General features: G+C 36.0%; 2 protein-coding genes across 5 annotated transcripts; one reads left to right on the forward strand and one right to left on the reverse strand.

The window, feature by feature from the left end:
• Positions 1–118: 118 nt before the first annotated feature.
• Positions 119–3,575, reverse strand: LOC131643093 (uncharacterized). 4 transcript variants are annotated; one of them, XM_058913240.1, is made up of 6 exons: positions 3,501–3,575; positions 2,139–2,554; positions 1,376–1,738; positions 670–1,191; positions 469–580; positions 119–373 (listed from the first exon to the last, which is right to left on the reverse strand). In XM_058913240.1, exons 2-5 carry the CDS (start codon positions 2,476–2,478, stop codon positions 471–473), a joined length of 1,335 nt encoding a protein of 444 aa, XP_058769223.1. In that variant the 5' UTR covers positions 2,479–2,554; positions 3,501–3,575; the 3' UTR covers positions 119–373; positions 469–470. The 4 variants fall into 4 exon arrangements, with proteins under 4 accessions (XP_058769223.1, XP_058769222.1, XP_058769220.1 ...); XM_058913239.1 differs by having other exon boundaries at positions 119–370; positions 469–592; XM_058913237.1 differs by having other exon boundaries at positions 469–592.
• Positions 3,576–21,375: 17,800 nt separating this feature from the next.
• LOC131643076 (pentatricopeptide repeat-containing protein At2g02980, chloroplastic-like) lies at positions 21,376–23,800 on the forward strand. The gene has a single exon (XM_058913219.1). The coding sequence runs from the start codon at positions 21,551–21,553 to the stop codon at positions 23,378–23,380; it is 1,830 nt and encodes a 609-aa protein (XP_058769202.1). The 5' UTR covers positions 21,376–21,550; the 3' UTR covers positions 23,381–23,800.
• The last annotated feature ends 2,092 nt before the right edge of the window (positions 23,801–25,892 follow it).

Genomic DNA, 25,892 nt, shown 5'->3' on the forward strand with positions numbered 1-25,892 from the left:
AGCCTACTACTCTAACTGTTTCGGTTCATTGCTACTATTTTGATTATCAAAACTTCAAACTGATTAACAAAAGATACATTTTGAGAATCAAACTGTGACAACACACATTCAGGAACGATTTTGTAATTCCGATACATTATAGTGATACCGCCGACATATTCAAAGACTCAAACAACTGTTTAATCATTTTGTATTTATATATCTCAAAGGATAAACAATTACCAAATAAAACTTATCAGAATTTTGTCATGAAGAGTATATACAAAACATCATCTTAAAATGCAGGGTAGCACAAATGTCCACGGCAGCTTTGCAGGACTTGTTCTTGTAATGCATTCTAGTCCCCTAAAATTCTTGCTACAGCCAAACACTTCTGCACAAGAAACACAAGGTTGATCTCTCATTAATGATTGCATATAGTTTTTTGCATAACTGATTATAGATGATGAGATTAAAGTAGCATCTTACCTCTAATTTTCACCAGGTCCTTGCATGACAGAACATTGATTCCCTATACGAACTTCACGTCTCAGTTGAGTTAAGCGTAGTCTTTTTACAGGTAGATTTTCTTTTTGCACCTCTGAATTTGTTTCTGATATACATTAAGTTGTCACATGGAGATGTATTTGATACTGATAAATGAATGAATAATTTGTATATTTATCTTACCTAGTACATAATTCTTTGATTTTTGTTGCTTATACTTCAACGCCCTTAGCTCTTTTATACGATCTGCTCTATGCCGGCGCGAAATAACACGGTGATATTCCTTGAGCTGCACATGATTCATGTACAACATTGGCCCAAAATTTGGATCATATAGCTGAAATGTGTAATTTGGTAATCCTGTGAACAAAAGTACATTGTTTGGCACCGGAAGTCTGTTTGGAATATATTGAAGAGATTCGCATCTGAGCTCTGACGATTCATTTGATCCATGATGTGCGCGGAGTTTATTTACACTAAAGTTTGTTTCTAAATCCTCAGTACAGCCAGAAGTTTGAGGAAGCTCTTGTCGACAACTGATTAGATCTTTATGTTTTGGCAAAATTGCACCATCTTGCAATCTTGTACCTGCAGAACTTCTTACGCACTCCGTCCTTAACTGTTTCTTGGGTTTTTTAGTCTTGAATGACCTTAATCGCTTTGCATCATGTTGACATTCCTTGTGATTTTCACTATCCCGCATCACTGTAGAAAAATAATGAATGTTTACGTATAGATTGTAGTCTGCTAAATGTTGTTGATGTTAAATCGCCTAGAATATATCAATCTTACACTTACTAGCTAGACAAGTAGTAGAATTAGAATTAGAATCATATAAATGTTGATGTACAAGTGCTCGATAATGACTAAAACAGTAAGTGTTATTCACCTCTATCTCTGTTAGAATGTTGACTTATGCACATATGTTCCTCTGTCCCTTCTTTCACCGCTGCGTTGTTTTTGGAACGAGCTTGGTGTTTCATCTGACTTAGTCGCAGTATCTTTCCTTGTCGCTGGTAGTTTCTCAGTCCAGTGATTGTTTGTGATGATGACAAATCATTCTTGCTTTTACATCTAGCTTGATGCTTTATTTCGCTCAGGCGCACTGTTTTTCCTTGTAAAGGTTTGCATTGGTTAACCTCATCCGTATCTTGATCAGATATAAGATATTTAGATCTAGCTTGCTTCCGTATTTGAGTTAATCGGGTTCCTGATGACGATCTATCAAGTAGTTCTTGAGAGCACGTGTGATCTATAAACAGAAGAATAGCAGTTATAGTAATCAAATTGTTCTCACATTGAGACTATGAAGTCTGAAGTGCATAGAATGCATGTGCAAACTAAATAAAGATAGTATCATCGGTGTTATCCTCAGATTGCAAAAAATAGCAGTTTGTTCAAATTTTGTTGTGCTACATAGCTTTAGAGTTACTATAGCCTATAGCTGCTATTTGACAAGACTTTATTCCGAATAGCGTATCGCAAAACAACAACTATAAGTTCAAATTCTGTTATACTATAGCTGCTATTTGATAACACTGGTTACACCGCTAGCATATTCTTGAGACGTGTAATCAACTAGTTTGCTAGATAAACCTTAACAGAGGAAAATGGACATTGTAGTAATCAGTTATATGAAGTCGATCACAAACCTTGATTTTGGTTGTTTGTTGTATGTGTGCTAGGCCCGCTATCCTCAGATTGTGCTGCTAATATCTCAGCAGATTGTGCTAGAATCAACAAGTGATCAACGGATCCATCAGAAGTCTTTGCTCGAGGTACCAGCTCTTCATGTTTATCAGTTTCCATATTATGGTTATCTACATGCTTCTCTCGGTATTGGCTATAGTGATTTTCTATTAACTCGCACTGCAAATCGGGCTCTTCCTCCAGCTCTTGAGCAGTTACATTTAGATCAAAGTTGTTATGAAGATTATTACAGCTCTTTTCTTGTTGGCCATGCTTAGGCTGCTCACTTTGCATAATTGTCATCTTCCAACAATTTGAGTGTTAATGAGACTCAAAGAAACGAGAATAGTAGATGCTACAACATTGAGCGATAATGTTTCTACACGAAACAAAAAATGCTTAGTAAATACAAAACAAATACAAACTCAAATACCATAAACTCATACGATTCAAAATTTACACGAATGAGTTTTTGAGTAAGCTAATTTGAATTTTGATAACAAAAACCATAAACACATACGATTCTACGACTTCACTCTAGAGTTTCAAAACAATAATTTTACTTATTTAATCTAATGACTCATGAGAGATTAAACTATAATAATCAGTTCATCTCACTTCTTACTTTTCACTCTCAACCCCCAAACCCGAACATGAACCCAAACCTAGTCAAAGCGAATTTTCCCCGTCAAACTCAAGGCAGGTTCAGGTGGGTCTCCACCGGTTCGAGTTATGTCACATGCGAATTTTACTTCGCATGTGTTGGTATCCGACATCAATACGACATTGTTCGAGTACTGTTAAGTTCGATCACTTTCATTCTTTCAAAAAATTGCCGATTTCTAAGTACTAGTTTTTCCAGAGATGGCTCAACCAAAAGAAAAATGATGTGCATGTATTGAGAAAAGGAAAATTCAAACATAGCATTGTTTGTTACAGAACCAGCCATAGAGTCACATGGTAACAGCTAAAAGGATAAGGCTGAATCCAAAGAAGAAAAAACAGTTTAAGGGTACCTGAAAAATGGGTTTCAAACATTGCACAAAAATAAAAGTATAAAGCTCCATCAAACACATTAATAAAGGATAAAGTTGAAAACTTGAAAATCAGAAGTGGCATTCAAAGCAAGCAAGAATAGCTGAGAAGCTTTCAACATCATTCAGGTATAAATAAAAAAAATGGCACAGTTCTGCAAAACAGTGAAAAGATTCATGTGGGGACCAAAAATAAATTTAAAAAAAAAAAAAAAACAAACTTTTTTGGATAGAAATGATAGCATGAAAAATGACTGAAAAATCTAGAGGATATTACAGAGAAACAGTTACCATATAAGTTGAAAATGGTTTGTTTTTTGCTTTGTGTTGTTGAGGTAGAAAAATGGAATGGAGTAGAGAAATGAGAAAGAGAAAGAAGAGAAAGATAGTGAAGAGTAATATAAATAAAATGAATAAATGTATTTAATATAAAAATAATAAAAAAGAGAGAATATAATATAATAACCCTAAACGGAGACTCCGAGGAATCAAAAAGGGAAGTGGGGCATGGTTTAAGGAATGTCTTCTCTTTATGCTACGACTACTGGACTACCATACAGTAAAATAAAATACTGTTTATTTTAGAAGAAGGAGTTTATTTATAAAATGCATGTTATTTTAAATATATTTTTGTTTTTTTAATAGTTGATTTAAATTATATGATTTTTATTAAATTAAGTTCAAAATAATTTTTTATTTTTAACTTAAAGTTAGAAATAGTAATTTAAAAAATATTTTTTTTAAAAGCAATCAAATATATTAAAATCTATTATTTAATGTTTTTTTTGACCAAATTATTTAATGTTTTTTATAAACAGTATGTGTGAAGAAAAATTTTGAGGATGTTTTTTAAGACTCGTTAATTTTTTTTATGCAAGAGTAAATGTTCCAGAGGCCGAACGTTTTTTTTTTTTTTAAATTTATATTTTCAAATTTCGAACGTTTTTTAAATCTATATTTTCAAATTTTCTTAATCATGATTTATGATATGGATAGCTAATGAAAGATTTGTTGGTCAAAGCCTAACCACTGAAGAAGTGGTTCTTTGATAAACTCATTTAAACTAAAATGTTAAATTTTTTGTTTTTGAAAGTAATAACTCTTAGAAATTTAAAAGAATTTTAAAAAAATAATGCTCATTTTTTATCTTTAAATAGGAAAACATTAAAATCAAAGGGAATAGGATATGCAAAGGTGAGGAGAAAAGATTTATTAAAAAAAAGCTAAATATGCTAAAAATTGACTATAGAAAAAGGAAGATACTTTGACAAAAACAATAAAAAAAATAAAGAAAGAAAAAAATATCAAAGAAAAACTAATCACCAGATAAAATGTAAGTGGAAAAAGAAAGGAGAATTTTTAAAGCAAGACAGATAAACATGAATTTATGTTCTCTTATATTTAAAGACACTTTAAATCTAAAAAAAAAAAAAAATCAATGTTTCTTTCTTGTAGTCAAATCACTTTATAGCTTTAATAAAATTTTTAGTGATTCATGACTAATAACTATTAGATTATATCTACTTGTATCAATTATGTAAAGCTTTTTGTACGGCTAAGTTTATTATCTTTAGCCTATTATAGTCGGTCACTTGGCTGATTAGGAATAGATAGCTTATCTACTTGTATATATGGTATGTTGTATCAACTTTCAAGGGTTAATGAGAAAGAGCTTATTTTTCATAACAAACTTGCTTTTCGGTTATCAAGTTTTTGTACCTTTCTTCTTCATGGTATTGTACAATCTTCCTGTTATCTCCATTGTCAACATGTTAGCCGTTGCTCCTTCTTCATTCTTGCACAATTCATTGTGCGTTTTCTGATTTCAATCTTCGATCTTTAGTTTTCTTTTCGCTTGATTGAAATCGCTTTATCTTCTTGATTCTTCCACGTTTTTGATTTCGTTTGGGGTATGTACCATCGTTATCGTCATCTTCTTGAGTCTTTGATTCAACTATCGTGCTCTCTTTATCTCTGCAAATCAATGGCATACCAGAGCTTCGCTGATTTTTCTACCAAAACGAATCCTTTTTATCTGCATCCTAATGAGAATCCAACTCTCATTCTTGTTTCTCCACTGCTCGACGACAAGAACTACCACACTTGGGCTCGTTCGATGCAAATTGCTCTTATCTCCAAGAACAAAGAAAAGTTCATCGATGGAACCCTCATCAAGCCACCAGTCACTAATCCTCTATACGCTCCTTGGATTCGGTGTAATACCATGGTGCTTGCCTGGATTCATCGTTCCATTTCTGAATCAATTGCCAAGTCAGTGTTGTGGATTGATAGTGCAGCTGGAGTATGGAAGAACCTGCAGATTCATTTCTCACACAACGATATCTTCCGCATTTCAGATATTCAGGAAGACCTATACAAGTTTCGTCAAGGTACACTCGATGTCTCTAACTATTTCACTCAGCTCAAAGTAATGTGGGATGAGCTAGAAAATTATCGCCCTATCATTGCTTGTTCTTGTGCCATTCCCTGTTCTTATGGTGCTATTGCATCTATTAGGCAATACCGTGACCAAGATTATGTCATTAGGTTTCTTAAGGGTTTGAATAAAAAATTCACTCACTCCAAATCCCAAATTATGATGATGAACCCGCTCCCTGACATAGATAAAGCCTTTTCTCTTGTAATTCAGCAAGAAAGGGAAATGAATTGTTCAATTGGCACTATTGCACCCAACAATTCAACTGGTGATGAGGTGACTGCATTTCAAGTCCAAACTGGTTCATGTAACACTGCTTCAGGCAATTCTTCAAACAAGTTTGGCAACAATCATATAAGGGAAAATCTCAAGGTTTTGGTGGAGCTAAAGGCCATAGTCGTGTTTATACACACTGTGGAAGGACAAACCATACTATTCAGACTTGCTTTCAAAAGCAAGGCTTCCCTCCAGGTTCTAAGGGCAAAAGCAAGATTCAAAGCACTGCATCAGCCAATGCAACCACAGATTCTTCTCAGTCTACTTCAACTGCATCCTGTTTTGGCTTCACTCAAGATTAGTACAACAACATTCTAGAGCTGCTTCAATAGTCAAAATCCCATCAACAAGCTAACTCCATATCCACTTCACCTTTTGTTTTGAACTCACACTCATCAAATGGCATAGGTAAGAACTCTTCTCTTTGGATTCTTGATACGGGTGCCACTGATCATATCTCATTTGACATATCATCTTTTATTTCCCATAAAGAAATCATACCTGTGCATGTTAACTTACCTGATGGTTCAGAATTTATTGCATCTATTGTTAGAACAAGATTTGTTCTGATCAATTATCTTAGTTTTGATGATAACAATAATATGAATTTTGCTTAAGATAATATGGTACTCTAATCCAATGCAATTTCCCTTTCAGGAAATATATAAAGAGTACGCATAATTCAGCGCTCAGAAGCTTTGTCTCAAAGGGTTCAGCATGCAACATCAGAACATGGTCTGGCAAGACATCAGAAGATGGTCGAAGCAGAATCAGAACATGGGTCTATGGAAGCATCAGAAGAACATGAGATCAGAAGCACTGAAGCTCAGAAGATGGTATCACGCAACAGAAGCACTTCACGGTCAGAAGATCAGAAGATGCTATGCACCAAGCTGTTTGACTCTGATGATATTCAAACGTTGTATTCACAAACATCAGATCAGAAGGAAGTACAAGTGGCAGGCTACGCTGACTGACAAAAGGAACGTTAAAAGCTATTAAAGGCTACGTCAGTAGACACAGCGTGAACAAGGCTCGAGGTAGTTGACAAAAGCGTATAACATTAAATGCGATGCTGTACGGAACACGCAAAGCATTAAATGCACTCAACGGTCATCTTCTCCAACGCCTATAATTATGAAGTTCTGATGAGAAGCAAGGTTAATGATTTTAACGATTCTGCACCAAAACAACTCATATTAAACTTGCTGAAACTCTGTTCAAATCTAAACTCAGAATCTTCATCTTCATCAAAGCTCACTACATTGCTTTTGTAATATTTTAGTGAGATTAAGCTTAAACGTTAAGAGAAATATCATAGTTGTGATTATCGCTTTTAAGAAGCAATTGTAATACTCTTGAATTGATTACATTAAGTTGTAAGGAACTAGAGTGATCGTGTGGATCAGAATACTCTAGGAAGTCTTAGGAGTGAACTAAGCAGATTGTAACTAGAGTGATCGTGTTGATCAGTAGACTCTAGAAAAGTCTTAGAGGGTATCTAAGCAGTTGTTCCTGGAGTGATCAGTGTGTGATCAGAAGACTCTGGAAGACTTAGTTGCTGACTAAGTGGAAAACCATTGTAATCCGTGCGATTAGTGGATTAAATCCTCAGTTGAGGTAAATCATCTCTGCGGGGGTGGACTGGAGTAGTTTAGTTAACAACGAACCAGGATAAAAATAACTGTGCAATTTATTTTTATCTGTCAAGTTTTTTAAAGCTACACTTATTCAAACCCCCCCTTTCTAAGTGTTTTTCTATCCTTCAATTGGCATCAGAGCGCCGGTTCTAAGGTGCAAGCACTTAACCGTGTTTAGAAAAGATTCAGGAAGAGAAAAACGCTTCAGTAAAAGATGGTTGATGAAAGTGAAAAGTCTACACCTACACCTGCATCTACATCTGGCTCTGCTGAGCAATACAACGGTAACAATGGTTATACTAGACCGCCGGTATTTGATGGTGAAAACTTTGAATACTGGAAAGATAAACTGGAAAGTTACTTTCTGGGTCTAGATGGTGATCTATGGGATCTTCTGATGGATGGTTACAAACATCCTGTAAATGCCAGAGGCGTAAAGCTGACAAGGCAAGAAATGGATGATGATCAGAAAAAGCTTTTCAGGAATCATCATAAATGCAGAACTGTTTTGCTGAATGCTATCTCTCATGCTGAGTATGAGAAGATATCTAACAGGGAAACGGCCTATGACATATATGAGTCCTTGAAAATGACTCATGAAGGAAATGCTCAAGTCAAGGAGACTAAAGCTCTAGCTTTAATCCAGAAGTATGAAGCCTTCAAGATGGAGGATGATGAAGACATTGAAAAGATGTTTTCAAGATTTCAAACTCTTACTGCTGGATTGAGAGTTCTTGACAAGGGATACACCAAGGCTGATCATGTAAAGAAGATCATCAGAAGCTTACCCAGAAGATGGGGCCCTATGGTGACTGCATTCAAGATTGCAAAGAATCTGAATGAAGTTTCTCTGGAAGAGCTCATCAGTGCCTTGAGGAGTCATGAAATAGAGCTGGACGCAAATGAGCCTCAAAAGAAAGGTAAGTCTATTGCATTAAAATCAAATATCAAGAAATGCACTAACGCTTTTCAGGCCAGAGAAGAAGATCCTGAAGAATCAGAATCTGAAGAAGAAGATGAACTGTCTTTGATCTCCAGAAGGCTAAATCAACTCTGGAAGACCAAGCAAAGGAAGTTCAGAGGCTTCAGAAGTTCGAAGAAATTTGAACGTGGAGAATCTTCTGATGACAGAAGATTTGACAAGAAGAAAGTCATGTGCTATGAATGCAATGAGCCTGGACACTACAAGAATGAATGTCCAAATCTTCAGAAGGAAAATCCCAAGAAGAAGTTTCATAAGAAGAAAGGTCTTATGGCAACCTGGGATGAGTCAGAAGATGATTCAGAAGATGAGCAGGCCAACTGTGCGCTGATGGCGACAGAAGATGACGGATCAGAATCTACATCAGAATCAGATTCTGAAGAGGTATTTTCTGAACTTACTAGAGATGAGTTAGTTTCCGGTCTAACTGAACTACTGGAACTCAAGTCTCAGATTAGTCTCAAATACAAAAAGCTGAAAAAGCAATTTGAATTTGAAACAAAGAAGCTTGAGTTGGAAAATTCTGAATTAAAAGAAAAACTTTTAAAATTATCCAATAATGTTGGATCTCCTTCTAATTCAGAAAAATCCACTCCTAGTCTAAACCATATTCTGAAAGAATATGATTTAAGTTTCAGGAAGTTCTTATCTAGAAGTATTGGCAGAAGTCAGCTAGCTTCTATGATATATGCTGTGTCTGGAAACAAAAGAGTAGGCATTGGTTTTGAGGGTGAAACCCCATACAAACTTGAACCTGTTGATGAAATGAAAATCACATACAAGCCATTGTATGATCAGTTCAAGTATGGCCACTCCCATGATATTAGGCACACTTCACATGCTCAAAGTTTTCACATAACACACACCAAAAAGCATGTGACACAACCTAGGAAGTATCATGAAACTCACATTAAGAATTATCATGCTGTTCCTCCTATTGCTTACAATGTTAAACCCAAGTTCAATCAGAACTTGAGAAAATCTAACAAGAAAGGACCCAAGAAAATGTGGGTACCTAAGGATAAGATTATTCCTATTGCAGATATCCTTGACTGCAAAAAGGACAAAGCACAACATGTCATGGTACCTGGACTCTGGATGCTCGCGACACATGACAGGAAGAAGGTCTATGTTCCAAGACCTGGTGCTTAAGTCTGGAGGAGAAGTCAAGTTTGGAGGAGATCAAAAGGGCAAGATAATTGGCTCTGGAACTATAAAGTCTGGTAACTCTCCTTCCATTTCTAATGTACTTCTTGTAGAAGGATTAACACATAACCTCTTATCTATCAGTCAATTGAGTGACAATGGTTATGATATAATCTTTAATCAAGAGTCTTGCAAGGCTGTAAATCAGAAGGATGGCTCAATCCTATTTACAGGCAAGAGGAAGAACAACATTTATAAGACAGATCTGCAAGATCTTATGAGTCAGAAGGTGACTTGTCTTATGTCTGTTTCTGAAGAGCAGTGGGTCTGGCACAGAAGATTAGGTCATGCTAGTTTGAGAAAGATTTCTCAGATTAACAAACTGAATCTGGTCAGAGGACTCCCTAATCTGAAATTCAAATCAGATGCTCTTTGTGAAGCATGTCAGAAGGGCAAGTTCTCCAAACCTGCATTCAAGTCCAAGAATGTTGTTTCTACCTCAAGGCCATTAGAACTCTTGCACATTGATCTGTTTGGCCCAGTCAAAACAGCATCGGTCAGAGGAAAGAAATATGGATTAGTCATCGTAGATGATTATAGCCGCTGGACATGGGTAAAATTCTTAAAACACAAGGATGAGACTCATTCAGTGTTCTTTGATTTCTGCATTCAGATTCAATCTGAAAAAGAGTGTAAAATCATAAAGGTCAGAAGTGATCATGGTGGTGAATTTGAGAACAGATCCTTTGAAGAATTCTTCAAAGAAAATGGTATTGCCCATGATTTCTCTTGTCCTAGAACTCCACAGCAAAATGGGGTTGTAGAACGAAAGAATAGGACTCTGCAAGAAATGGCCAGAACCATGATCAATGAAACCAATATGGCTAAGCATTTCTGGGCAGAAGCAATAAACACTGCATGCTATATTCAGAATAGAATCTCTATCAGACCTATTCTAAATAAGACTCCTTATGAATTGTGGAAGAATAGAAAGCCCAACATTTCATATTTCCATCCTTTTGGATGTGTATGCTTTATTCTGAACACTAAAGATCATCTTGGTAAGTTTGATTCCAAAGCACAAAAATGTTTCCTTCTTGGATATTCTGAACGCTCAAAAGGCTACAGAGTATATAATACTGAAACATTGATTGTAGAAGAATCAATCAATATCAGGTTTGATGATAAGCTTGGTTCTGAAAAACCAAAGCAGTTTGATAATTTTGCAGATTATGATATTGACATATCAGAAGTTGTTGAGCCAAGAAGCAACGCATCAGAAGCAGAGCTTCTCAGAAGCAAAGAACAAGAAGATCAAGTATCAGCTTCTCTGGAGGATCTAAGTATTTCTGAAGAACCATCTGTCAGAAGGTCATCCAGACTCATCTCTGGTCATTCAGAAGATGTCATTCTTGGAAAGAAGGATGATCCAATCAGAACAAGAGCTTTCCTTAAGAACAATGCAGACTGTCAATTAGGTCTTGTATCTTTGATCGAGCCAACTTCTGTTGATCATGCTCTAGAAGATCCAGACTGGATAATTGCTATGCAAGAAGAACTGAATCAGTTTACAAGGAATGATGTTTGGGATCTTGTTCCTAGACCAGATGGATTCAATATAATTGGTACAAAATGGGTCTTCAGAAACAAGCTCAGTGAGAAAGGTGAAGTGGTAAGAAACAAAGCCAGACTGGTGGCTCAGGGTTATAGTCAGCAAGAAGGGATTGATTATACAGAAACCTTTGCACCAGTGGCCAGGTTAGAATCTATTCGTCTATTAATTTCATTTGCCACTCAACATAACATCACTCTTTATCAGATGGATGTTAAGAGTGCCTTCTTAAATGGTTATATAGATGAAGAAGTTTATGTCCATCAACCTCCTGGTTTTGAAGACTCTATGTCTCCTAATCATGTTTTTAAACTTAAGAAATCATTGTATGGATTGAAACAGGCTCCCAGAGCTTGGTATGAACGCTTAAGTTCTTTCCTTCTGGATAATGGTTTCACTAGAGGAAAAGTGGACACTACTCTCTTTTGTAAAACCTTTAAAAGGGATATTTTAATTTGTCAAATATATGTAGATGATATTGTCTTTGGAACATCTAATGCTACACTTGGAAAGGAGTTTGCTGAGTCTATGCAGGCTGAGTTTGAAATGAGCATGATGGGAGAACTCAAGTATTTCCTTGGAATACAAATAAATCAAACATCAGAAGGAACGTATGTTCACCAAACCAAGTATGTGAAGGAACTTCTGAAGAAGTTTAATCTTCTAGACTGCAAAGAAACCAAAACTCCTATGCATCCAACATGCATCCTAGGTAAGGATGAGGTAAGTAAGAAGGTAGATCAGAAGTTATACAGAGGTATGATTGGATCTCTTCTATATCTGACTGCTTCTAGACCTGACATTCTGTTCAGTGTTTGTTTGTGTGCTAGATTCCAATCAGATCCTAGAGAATCTCATTTAACTGCTGTTAAGAGAATTCTAAGGTATCTGAAAGGTACTACTAATGTTGGCTTAGTTTACAGAAATTCTAAAGAATACAACTTAGTAGGATTCTGCGATGCTGACTATGCTGGAGACAGAATTGAAAGAAAAAGTACTTCAGGAAGTTGCCAATTTCTTGGAAGTCATTTGATCTCTTGGTATAGCAAGAAGCAAGCAACTATTGCTCTATCAACAACAGAAGCAGAATATGTCGCTGCTGCTGGTTGTAGCACACAGATGCTCTGGATGAAGAGTCAGTTAGAAGATTATCAGATATTTGAGAGTAACATTCCTATATTCTGTGATAATACTTCTGCTATATGTTTATCTAAGAATCCTATTCTTCATTCAAAAGCTAAACATATTGAGATAAAACATCATTTCATAAGGGACTATGTTCAGAAGGGTGTTATATCTTTAAACTTTGTTGATACAGACCACCAATGGGCTGATATCTTTACAAAACCCCTGGCTGAAGATAGGTTTAAGTTCATTCTGAAGAACATCAGTATGGATTTATGCCCAGAATGAGAAGATGAGAAGTTCTTATGTATGAGTATCTTCTGAAATGAATGTGAATTATTTTTATCAGAAGTTCTGATTAAAATCTTTTAGAAATTATGATTCGGTTATTACTAACGTTTCATTGTCTAAGTTGATTCAGAACCTCTTTCAAAGCAAAACAGCTGTTACGTTTTATCTCGGGATGGTAAACCTGTCGTTACTATTCATGGATAAACGTGCGTGCAGTTGAAGGGACGCCGACCATAGGTAACTGTGCTAGTCACCTCATTCGTCTTTATTATCTCTCCTCACGTCACGCAACATTAAATGCTATTCATCATTCGTTTCATTTTATTTTCTTTTAAATACTCTTCAAACACTTCTCTTTCCCTCTCATCTCTCTCTATCAATTTGCATTCCTCATCAAGTTTTTTTTTTCTCTCTCTTTTTTCGTCTCTTGCTCAAACAATTTTTTTTAAATCCTAGCTCAAACCTAGCGTTCACCCTAAGCCTGTTGAAGATCTATGACTCAAAGGCGACAGATCTCTGCATATCTCGGGATGGCTCTCCTAATACCTCTCAAGTCAGACCTCTTCTTTGATGTTGTTATCAACTTTCACCCAAAGACAGAAGACTTTCTTGAGTTATGGGAGGAGGTTAAGAATGATATTCTTAACTTCTATGTTGAGGGAAAGCCCCGTTTGCAACATTAGCTCTCTGTCTGTGAACTGTCCCTCTCTTCCTCTTTGGTCACTAGGATCTCTCCTACAGTGGAGGTTCTAGTCTGGAAGACAAGAGTCCACAGGGATTCTTGATGGGTTGACACCGAGCGTGTCCTGCTAGGGTGCTGTTTTTAATTTTTGTAGTCATTTCCTCTTTGGATGACTTTTTATGTATTTGCTAGGAATGTTTCTCATCTTGTTAAACATAGGAACCTTTTGTAATATCTTTTGATTATCAATGAAAAGTTTCTTTGCTTTTACATTCCAGTGTTTTTATTTGTCATTTTAATCATCTGAATTTTTTGAAATATTCTTTTTGATGTTATGACAAAAAGGGGGAGAAGATAAATGATAAATGATTTGATTAAATCTATCAGTTGCAGGGTAAAGCTCCCACACATTTACTAACAAGAACTGCAAGTTCTATATGGTTTAAGTGTTTTGCAGGTATAAAGAACTGAAGAGAATCTTCAAAGCAAACACAAGAAGCAAAACCATGGAAACTGAAGCAAGCTGAGTGCTGTCAAGCTTCAGAAATCAGAAGCAAGAAAGAAGAATGAATCAGAAGCACTGATAATAGAATTTGATCTATATTTGTCTATTTGTTCTGACAAAATTCTATTTGCTCTGATACATTATTTGCTCTGATACATTATTTCAGCCTATATGGCTCTGATACATATAATGTGTTCGAATATACATTTTATGTTCTAACTCGTTCATGCTGACTTTTGTCGTTTAGTTTTTGTTCTGTAACATTTCAGGATGTAGAGATGCTCAGATGATGCTCTGGTACATTCAACAATGTTCTGATACAAATCTAGCATGAAGTGACGTTGGTAGAAATTCAAAGCTCTGAAGCTATCCGAGGGAAGCAGAAATCAGAAGCTGCGAATGTTCTAAAGATCCAGAAAACTCAAGTTCTGAAGCTGTCCTGAATGGAAGCAGAAATCAGAAGCTGTGAATGTTCAGAAGATCAAAGAAATTCAAGTTCTGAAGCTGTCCTGAATGGAAGCAGAAATCAGAAGCTGTGAATGTTCAGAAGATCAAAGAAATTCAAGTTCTGAAGCTGTCCTAGATGGAAGCAGGAATCAGAAGCTGTGAGTGTTCTAGGGATCTAAGGAAATTCTAGTTCTGAAGCTGTCCTATGGAAGCAGAAGTCAGAAGCTATGAATTCTCTAAAGACAGAAGCTTATATGATCGTCTCTACCGAAATAATCAGGGAAGTCTTTTATTAAAGTTCTTCGAGTATTTATTTCAGGGGGAGATTATTTATCTCAGGGGGAGATTGTTAATCTCAGGGGGAGACATATTCATATGCTTATGCTATAGCTGTGTAATTTGTCTTTTGCCGTCTGTTCTTTCTGATCGCAAATTCATATCATTTATATATGTTTTTGTCATCATCAAAAAGGGGGAGATTGTTAGAACAAGATTTGTTCTGATCAATTATCTTAGTTTTGATGATAACAATAATATGAATTTTGCTTAAGATAATATGGTACTCTAATCCAATGCAATTTCCCTTTCAGGAAATATATAAAGAGTACGCATAATTCAGCGCTCAGAAGCTTTGTCTCAAAGGGTTCAGCATGCAACATCAGAACATGGTCTGGCAAGACATCAGAAGATGGTCGAAGCAGAATCAGAACATGGGTCTATGGAAGCATCAGAAGAACATGAGATCAGAAGCACTGAAGCTCAGAAGATGGTATCACGCAACAGAAGCACTTCACGGTCAGAAGATCAGAAGATGCTATGCACCAAGCTGTTTGACTCTGATGATATTCAAACGTTGTATTCACAAACATCAGATCAGAAGGAAGTACAAGTGGCAGGCTACGCTGACTGACAAAAGGAACGTTAAAAGCTATTAAAGGCTACGTCAGTAGACACAGCGTGAACAAGGCTCGAGGTAGTTGACAAAAGCGTATAACATTAAATGCGATGCTGTACGGAACACGCAAAGCATTAAATGCACTCAACGGTCATCTTCTCCAACGCCTATAATTATGAAGTTCTGATGAGAAGCAAGGTTAATGATTTTAACGATTCTGCACCAAAACAACTCATATTAAACTTGCTGAAACTCTGTTCAAATCTAAACTCAGAATCTTCATCTTCATCAAAGCTCACTACATTGCTTTTGTAATATTTTAGTGAGATTAAGCTTAAACGTTAAGAGAAATATCATAGTTGTGATTATCGCTTTTAAGAAGCAATTGTAATACTCTTGAATTGATTACATTAAGTTGTAAGGAACTAGAGTGATCGTGTGGATCAGAATACTCTAGGAAGTCTTAGGAGTGAACTAAGCAGATTGTAACTAGAGTGATCGTGTTGATCAGTAGACTCTAGAAAAGTCTTAGAGGGTATCTAAGCAGTTGTTCCTGGAGTGATCAGTGTGTGATCAGAAGACTCTGGAAGACTTAGTTGCTGACTAAGTGGAAAACCATTGTAATCCGTGCGATTAGTGGATTAAATCCTCAGTTGAGGTAAATCATCTCTGCGGGGGTGGACTGGAGTAGTTTAGTTAACAACGAACCAGGATAAAAATAACTGTGCAATTTATTTTTATCTGTCAAGTTTTTTAAAGCTACACTTATTCAAACCCCCCCTTTCTAAGTGTTTTTCTATCCTTCATCTATCTCTGGTAGTGTTGAACTGTCACCTTCACTCATATTGCATCATGTTTTGTATATCCTTAGCTTCAATGTTAATCTAAACTTTATTGCTAAATTGGTTGGTAGCAATAACTGTCATGTTCATTTTAATCTTCTTCTTACAAAATCCTGCAGAACCATTCCAAGAAAATGATTGGTATAGCTAATCTTCAAAGAGGATTATATGTCCTTGACTCTTCCAAGCACCCATCTGCCTGCCATGCTATTACTCAATCTCCTTGTAATCTCTAGCATCTAATATTAGGCCATATATCCAATATAGGTTTACATACTATTGCAAAAACTTGTCCTTTTATTCCTTACAAACATAATAAAATACCTTGTGATTCTTGTCATCTTGGTAAATAAAAGAAGTTACCTTTTCCACATAGTACTACAAAATCTTCTACACCCTTTGAAATATTACATGCTGATTTATGGGGGCCTTTTTCAACTATTTCTACTTTAGGACAAAAATATTTTCTGACTTTAGTTGATGATTACTCAAGATATACTTGGGTTATCTTTCTTAAAACCAAAGATCAAGTTAAAGCTAGTATAATTCACTTTGTAGCTTTCATTGAAAATCAATTTAATACCTCACTGAAATGCTTAAGATATGATAATGGTAGTGAGTTCATTTCTTTAACTGACTTCTTATTATCGAAAGGTATAACTCACCAAAGGTCTTGTGTTGAAACACCCTAATAAAATGGGTTGGTGGAAAGAAAACACCAGCATATTCTAAATGTAGCAAGAACTCTGTTTTTCCATTCTTATGTTCCACCCAACATGTGGAATTTTTGCATCCAACATGCCATCCACATCATTAATAGGTTGCCAACACCCTTTCTCAAAATCCAAATGTCCTTATGAACTTTTATTTCTACAACCTCCCTCTTTAATCCATCTTAAAGTGTTTGGCTGCTTGGGTTTTGCTACTATCCTACAGGCTCATCGGACAAAATTCCAACCTAGATCTAGAAAAATTGTGTTCCTTGGCTTTAGGGATGGTACTAAGGGATACATACTTTATGACCTTCAAAGTAACAACATCTTTGTGTCTAGGAATGTGATCTTTTATGAAAATGTATTTCCTTTCCAACCTACATCTCTACCTTCAAAACATACATCAAACTCTAACCCTACATCAACTCTTGATGAAATCCCTGAGTCTGTACCTCAGCCTACATCTACCAACATTTCTTTTCCTACTGGTGGAAATACTAGTCCCATGACCTCTCCCTTATCCCTTGATACTGGTCCTCAAGGACCTTTTTCTGTCACTCCTCAAAACAGTCCCATCAATAGTACTTATCCTAACACCTTGTCTCATTTTAATGACAACACTTCTTGCACCAGTCCTTTTCCTTTACATATGTCCCAGCCTGACACCAATTTTAATGCAGAAAGTACTATAAACTCCGCCCCTCCTCAGCTTGATAATCATATTATCCAACCTTCTTCTTTACCCAGTGGTTCTGCCCCAGCCTCTATATCCAATGATTCTGTACCAGATTCTCCATCTTCTTTTAATACTACTTCTCCTTTACCTTTGAGACATTCTACCCGTGTCTCTAATCCCCTTAGTTACCTTGCAGATTACCACTGCTATAATGCATCTACTACTTCTGCATCTCAACATCATACATCACATGTTGCATATCATTTATCCTTTGTCTTATCTTATAAAAATTGTTCTCCATCATATAAACATTTTTGTTATTCCATTTCATCTATCATTGAGCCCAAAACCTATAAACAAGCCATTAAACATGACTGTTAGAGGCCTGCCATGGATGCTGAATAACATGCTCTTGAGGCAAACCAAACATGGCCTGTAGTTGATTTACCAACAGGGAAAACTCCAATAGGTTGTAGATGGGTGTATAAAGTGAAATATAAGGCAGATGGATCTGTTGAGAGGTACAAAGCTAGATTGGTAGCCAAGGGTTACACTCAGATGGAGGACATTGACTATTTTGACACTTTTTCCCCTGTAGCTAAACTCACAACTGTTAGAGTTTTATTGTCTCTTGCAGCTATCAAGGGCTGGCATCTTGAGCAGTTAGATGTCAATAATGCTTTCCTTCATGGTGATATATATGAGGAGGTCTATATGAATCTCCCACCTGGATTAAGTGGTATTCCTTACTCAAAGGTTTGCAAACTTCAAAAATCCTTATATGGTCTTAAACAGGCTAGTAGGCAATGGTATAGCAAACTATCCTCATTCCTTATGCTATTGGATACAAATAATCCCAGGCTGATCACTCATTATATGTCAAAAATGATCAACATCACTTCACTGCTCTTTTAGTTTATGTTGATGATATTGTGCTGGCAGGTGATTCTATCCGTGAGATCCATCATGTCAAGCAACTTCTTCACCAACAGTTCAAGAACAAGGATCTTGGCTAGTTGAGATTTTTCTTAGGCTTTGAAATTGCCAGATCCAACAAAGGGATTTTTCTTAACCAAAGGAAGTATACTCTGGAACTGCTAGAAGACACTGGATTTCTAGATGCCAAACCTTCTTCTGTACCATTTGACCATAATCTCAAGCTTACTTCTTCCGAGGGTCAACCTTTGGAGGATCCATCTTCTTACAGAAGATTGATTGGGAGATTTATTTATCTCAGCAATTCAAGGCCTGACATTTCATATGCTATTCAACACCTTAGCCAGTATGTAATAAATCCTCTCTTACCTCATTACCAGGCTGCAACTCGTGTATTGAGGTATTTGAAGGTTGTCCCTGCTAAAGGTATACTTTTTTCTGCTTCTAGTCCCTTAAAGCTTTTTGGTTTTGCTGATTCTGATTGGGCCAGATGCCCTGAATCAAGGAAATCTGTTACTGGATATTGTGTCATCCTTGGTTCTTCTCTTCTATGCTGGAAATTCAAGAAGCAACATACAGTTTCAAGATCCTCTACTAAAGCAGAATACCGTGCCTTGGCTTTTCTTACATGTGAACTTCAGTGGTTACAATATTTGTTTCATGATTTTTGTATCTCATTCTCTCAGCCTGTTTCTTTTTACTGTGATAGTAAATCAGCTATTTACTTGGCCCATAATCCCACTTTTCATAAGAGGAGTAAGCACATTGGACTTGATTGCCATGTGGTTCGTGAGAAATCGCAAACCAAACTCATCCACTTGCTTCATGTGTCTACTCATGCTCAATTGGCTGACATCTTCACTAAACCTTTACATTCTCCTATCCTAAATTTTATTTTGGTCAAGGTAGGCCTATGTAGTTTACATAGTCCAACTTGAGGGAGGCCATTAGATTATATCTACTTGTACCAATTATGTAAAGCTTTTTGTACAACTAAGCTTATTATCTTTAGCCTATTATAGACTGCCACCTGGCTTATTAGGAATATATAGCTTATCTACTTGTATACATTGTATGTTGTATCAACCTTCAAGGGTTAATGAGAAAGAACTTATTTTTCATAACAAACTTACTTTTCTGTTATCAAGTTTATGTACCTTTCTTCTTCATAGCATTGTACAATCTTCCTGTTATCTCCATTGTCAATAATTACAAATATTGTAATATTGCTTTGATGAAATATAAAGTTGATTTGTAGTATATGCATTGTCTCAAAATGAAGAAAACACAACACAATTGAGTGATATACACTGAGAATATGATTTTGATGAAAATTGACTATTCATCTAAACTTGTATTGAAAACATATTTTGGTTAAATAAGATTTTTTCATCTTTATACTATAACTTATGGATAGTTGTGATATTGATTTTAAATTTACATTTAAATGAATTATACTAAATGATTGTGATTGATTTCAAAGTTTTTAATTAAGTCATAAGCTATAAATATAGTGTGCATAATAAAATTACTAGAATCATTTGAAGTTTGTATGATTTTATTTGAGGATAAACAAAAAGATGAGGTGTGGAGAGTTGATAAGTGTCAAAATCACTTATTTCACATAGCCACTTATTAACTTAAAACACAGAAAATCAAATGAAAGACCCTTAATATATCATAAAAAGAGGATAAAACACTTGTATGAACATTTTAACTATATTATTCACAAGTACAGATAAAAATACTCAAGAAAATCACAAATCATTGAAGCTGAGTAGTAGAGAACTCATTGGGCAAAGCAGGGTGCTTACACTTTCAAGTATAATCATCTCCCTAAAACTTCATGGGCTAAAGCAATTTGAAGCAATGACATCCCTCCAAATATGTGACTCTTGTGTGGAGACTCATGCATGATAAAATCACTTATAATGCAATGTTTATGACAAAAGGTATTTCAATGACCTCCAAATATTGTCTATGCAATTCTGAAGTGGAGAGCATAAGTCATCTTTTACTCCATTGCAACTTTGCTAAGGCACTTTGTCATTAGCTAATGAGAAAGCCAAAGATCTAAGCTCATCCTCGTTCTTTAGAAGAATGGTTCTTATATTGGAATCAAGGAAAATCCAAACAGTCCACTTTGCTTTTGAAAGGCAACAATGATTTTCTTACTCAACCAGATTTGGATTTCTAGAAACAAGTTCAAGCATAAGAATCAAAAGGCAAACATCAATTCTTCTATCAATTGGATCATGGCCCAGATAAAAATGGCTAAAAATAACACTCTCGACACTTTCTCGATTTCAATGTCATATTTCTCTATCATTAAAACTTTTGAAGTTAGAATTCGTTCTCCTGGAGCCCTTACCATGTGCTCTAGACTCCTCCTAACCATGAATGACACAAATGCAATTGTGATAGGGGGCTTTTAATCCCAATACCAATGCTTAGGGTTGTGTGGGGGACTTTTAGGAATATCAAGGGAGATTTTCTATTACCTTCTATAGAAAATTTAAGGCATGGTTCGTCTTTTTATGCCGAATTCTCCGTTGTTTTGAAACATATAGAAATAATAAAAAATCATGGTTGACTCAAGCTTTAGATAAAAGAAGCATATTGTATCATGGTAGTCAAAATTTTCTCCAATCCTCTTTTGATTCCTTGGAGGCTGAGAATTAGGTGACATTCATCCAACTAACAATACTAACATCATAATCACTCACATCACATATACAAGAAAAAAAAACTTTTAAGTTGATTTTTTTGCAAATATAGATCTCAACACAAATTGCACCATATTTTTTATTCCATCTCTATTAAAATTAAAAATTATTTTGTAAAGAATAGATTAATCATAATTTCTTTTAAGTTTTTATTTTTTATTTTTAATCATTTTTTCCTATAAGCCTTTATTAAAAGAAAAGTAACCCAATCCAAAAATATTGTCGTGGACAAGACTTTCCCTGTGTTCATGCTAAAAGAAATCCTTAACCATAATCTGTTTTCTTATGTTTCCATGTGCTTTCTTGTTCGAACTTTATCCATTTTGTATCATTTCATTCATCTCTCCTTTCAAGTCCTAATTTTCCGATACAATTTACGGCAATGAACGAGTAATTCGCATGACACAAAAATGGCAGCACCCATTCTCCCATTGACCTCATTTTCTCTCACAAAATCCAACACAGAAACAACACCAAAACACCAAACTACTACCTTTTCACTTTCACCTTTACCTCATATCCTTTCTCTCATACCCAAATGCACCAATCTCACAGACCTCAAACAAATCCAAGCTTACTCAATCAAGACCCATCTCCAAAACAATACCAATCTCATCACAAAGTTCATTAATTTCTGCACTTCTAACCCCACAGAAGCTTCCATGGACCATGCACACCACCTGTTCAACCAAATTACTCAACCAAATATTGTCCTTTTCAACACCATGGCACGCGGATATGCTCGTGTTAATGACCCTCTTAGAGCAATGATTCTCTTTTCTCAGGTTCTGTTCTCCGGCCTTGTTCCTGATGATTATACATTTTCTTCACTTCTCAAGGCTTGTTCAAAGGTTAAGGCTTTGGGAGAAGGGAAACAACTGCATTGTTTTGCTTTGAAACTTGGGGTCAGTGATAATATATATGTTGTTCCGACACTAATTAATATGTATACTTCCTGTGGTGACATTGATGCTTCTAAAAGGGTTTTTGATAAGATTGGAGAACCTTGCGTTGTTGCGTATAATGCAATCATTACTAGTTTGGCTAGGAATAGTCAACCTAATGAGGCATTGGCTTTGTTTAGAGAATTGCAGGAGAGTGGTCTTAAGCCGACTGACGTTACCATGCTTGTCGTGCTTTCGTCCTGCGCTTTGCTTGGATCGTTGGATTTAGGGAGGTGGATTCATGAGTATGTTAAGAAGTATGGGTTTGATCGATATGTGAAGGTAAATACAGCTCTTATAGATATGTATGCTAAATGTGGGAGCTTGGAGGATGCTGTTAAGGTGTTTAGAGGCATGACTAAGAGAGATACGCAGGTGTGGTCGGCGATGATCATGGCTTATGCAACACACGGGGATGGTTTCCAAGCAATGTCGATGTTGAAAGAAATGAAGAAAGAAAAAGTGCAGCCGGATGAGATAACTTTTTTAGGTATATTGTATGCATGTAGCCACAATGGATTGGTAGAAGAAGGTTTTGAATATTTTCGTAGTATGACTGATGACTATGGGATTGTTCCTAGTATCAAACATTATGGGTGTATGGTGGATTTGCTTGGTAGAGCCGGAAGATTGGACGAAGCCTATAAATTCTTAGATGAACTGCCCATCAAGCAAACCCCGATTCTGTGGCGAACGTTGCTATCTGCTTGTAGTAGTCATGGCAATGTTGAAATGGGAAAGCAAGTAGCTGAGAGAATATTTGAGTTGGATGATTCACATGGTGGAGATTATGTTATTTTATCGAACTTGTGTGCAAGATATGGAAAGTGGGATGATGTGAATCACTTGCGGAAAATGATGTTAAACAAAGGAGCCGTGAAAATTCCTGGTTGTAGCTCTATAGAGGTTAACAACATTGTGCATGAATTCTTTGCCGGGGATGGAGTTCATTCCATTTCTACATCATTGCACCGTGCACTTGATGAGTTGATGAAGGAATTGAAATTGGCTGGGTATGTAGCTGACACATCACTAGTCTTTCACGCAGACATGGAAGACGAGGAGAAAGAAATTATTCTTCGATATCACAGTGAGAAATTGGCCATTACTTTTGGACTTACGAATACGCCGCCAGGAACAACAATCCGTGTTGTCAAGAACCTTAGAGTTTGTGGAGATTGCCATAATGCTGCTAAATTTATATCATTGGTATTTGGCAGGCAAATTATTCTCAGAGATGTTCAAAGATTTCACCATTTTAAAGATGGGAAATGCTCTTGTGGTGATTACTGGTAGTAGAGTTTCTTGAGTCAACATTCAATCTTACAAACAATATCTGATAAATTGGTCAGTTTATTGCCAAAAAATTTTAAGGACCGGCCAGTCAGCCACTGTATAGAAGCCCAGAAGAAAGGTTTTTTCCTGCAATCCTTGGAAGGGATCATGATTGACATATCAGGATAATTATTAAACATATTTACATAAAATACATATATTGTTAGCTTGGAAGATTTAGTTTCACTCTCATGTAATATAACTTATTTTGTGGTATTTTTTTAACATTGAAGTGTATCTATGTAAATACACGTTGTGTATTTTAACCTTGTGAGAGTATACCATGAAATTTAAGCAGTAACGAGTGTAATGTGTTCTATTTTGGCCTTAATCCTCTTGTTTTCTGGAGAAGGGTGCTATACAAAAAAACTAAGTCTTATAATTTGGAAAATGGTATTATTAGGGAATGGAAAAAAGCCATCATATTAAATGAAATAAAATATGGTTCTTTAGAAATCAGCAACTATGGTTTATTGAGACAGATAAAAACTATAGATTCAGTCCTTAATCCACATGACTATTTTGAAGCAGCATTAATTTTGAAACAAATGGCCAACCTATTATACATTCTTATGGCTGTAGGTAAATATCAAACCTAGGATAATTCTACATTCTTTTTACAAATTACTGAGAATAAATATGTTTTCTGTTGTGAAAAACGATGTCAAGAACAAAATATAATAGGAATTAGGAAAGATAAGAAGAACACAAAAATTAGTTATAACTACTATTCTTTTACTTTCTCTTAAAACAAGATTACAAGTTTACAAGAATAACAAATAACCTCTCTCATCCTAAATTAAGATTTGCAGCTTAGCAATGATGAGAGACTAGTATGCTATTTATAATAAAACCTAACATACTAACTAATGGGCTTTTTCCACAAGGCCCATTACACAAGCCAACTTAATAAACAAGCTAACTTAACAAATTAGAGTTTAAACACTAAAACCTAATTTAACATGCTAACAACCCTAGCATCTTCGACACAAGCATGTGAACAACCTTCGACTTCATGCTTAATCCTATTGAACCAAGAAGCTACCCTTCGGCCATACTAGAGTTCGATCAAATATCTCACAAATCTCCACCTTGAATCTAACTCTACAACATCAAGGGAACAACTAGCTTTCTCCATGCAGCTTTATCAACTGTATACAGTGGAAAAACTTGCAACTCGGCAATGTCTCGGTGATCATATCAGCAGCATTATCTTCAGTTGAAACCTTCATTTGACTTCTCACGCTCGATTACTCCTCTGACGAAATGCATCCTCACATCAATGTGCTTAGTTCGCTCATGATAGGTTGAATTCTTCGACAGGTGTATTGCACTTTGACTATCACATTTAACAGTGATACCTCGACCTTGAAGTTTCAGCTCCTTCGCAAAACCTTCAAGCCACAATGCTTCTTTCACAGCTTCAGTTAAGGCAATATACTCCGCTTCAGTGGTTGATAAAGCAACAACCTTTTGAAGTGTTGCTTTCCAACTAATTGCTGTGCCAAACATAGTGAAAACATATCCAGAAATAGATTTTCTGGATTTCATACAACCTGCATAATCAGAGTCGACATATCCTTCGATTACTGCTTTACTATCTTCACCCAAGGCTCCACCATAAATTAGGACTCTGTTCAAAGACCCATTTATGTACCTTAAAATCCACTTCAATGCTTTCCAGTGAGCCTTTCCAGGATTTGCCATGTACCTGCTTACAAGACTTTCTGCATATGCTATGTCGGGTCTAGTACATACCATAACATACATCAAAGAACCAACTATATTAGCATATGGGATGCTATTCATATAGGCTCTTTCGACATCAGTACTGAGACAGTGATCAATACTCAGCTTTAATTAAGGGTTTGTTGGAGTCACAACTGGCTTCGAATTCGACATACCAAACTTTTCGAGAATCTTTCATAGATATGCCTCTTGAGATAAGCATAACTTCGAATTCTTTGTATCTCTTCGAATGTCAATTCCAAGAATCCTGGAAGCAGCTCCCAGATCCTTCATATCGAACTCCTTATTGAGTTCAGCCTTCACCCTCATTACATCTTCGACACTGTTGCTTGCTATGAGAATATCATCCACATAAAGCAACAAAATAATAAATGAATTACCAGGTCGAAATCTGAAGTAAACACAGTGGTCGAGCTGACTTCTAATGAAACTTATGCGTGCCATGAACTTGTCGAATCTCCTATTCCACTGTCGAGGAGATTGTCTTAGTCCATATAAAGATCTCTTTAGCCTGCACACATAATCTTCCTTCCCCTTTTCGACATACCCTTCAGGTTGCCTCATCAGGATCGTTTCATCTAGATCACCATACAAGAACGCAGTATTCACATCCACCTGTTCCAGTTCAAGGTCGAACTGTGCCACCATGGCAAGCAACATTCGAATGGACCTATGCTTCACAACAGGAGAAAACACATCATTGAAGTCGACACCTTCTTTCTGA

The sequence above is a fragment of the Vicia villosa genome, unplaced genomic scaffold (genome assembly GCF_029867415.1).
Source record: "Vicia villosa cultivar HV-30 ecotype Madison, WI unplaced genomic scaffold, Vvil1.0 scaffold7, whole genome shotgun sequence".
Classification (NCBI taxonomy): domain Eukaryota; kingdom Viridiplantae; phylum Streptophyta; class Magnoliopsida; order Fabales; family Fabaceae; genus Vicia; species Vicia villosa.

Bases quoted from the DNA above. Each gene is read 5' to 3' on its own strand.
- LOC131643093 (XM_058913239.1), bottom strand. From the start codon at position 2,478: ATGACAATTATGCAAAGTGAGCAGCCTAAGCATGGCCAACAAGAAAAG. The intron at 1,739-2,138 runs GTTTGTGATCGA...TTCTGTTTATAG, and splicing joins AACAAACAACCAAAATCAAG to ATCACACGTGCTCTCAAGAA. The intron at 1,192-1,375 runs GTGAATAACACT...ATTTTTCTACAG, and splicing joins ACATTCTAACAGAGATAGAG to TGATGCGGGATAGTGAAAAT.
- LOC131643076 (XM_058913219.1), top strand. From the start codon at position 21,551: ATGGCAGCACCCATTCTCCCATTGACCTCATTTTCTCTCACAAAATCC.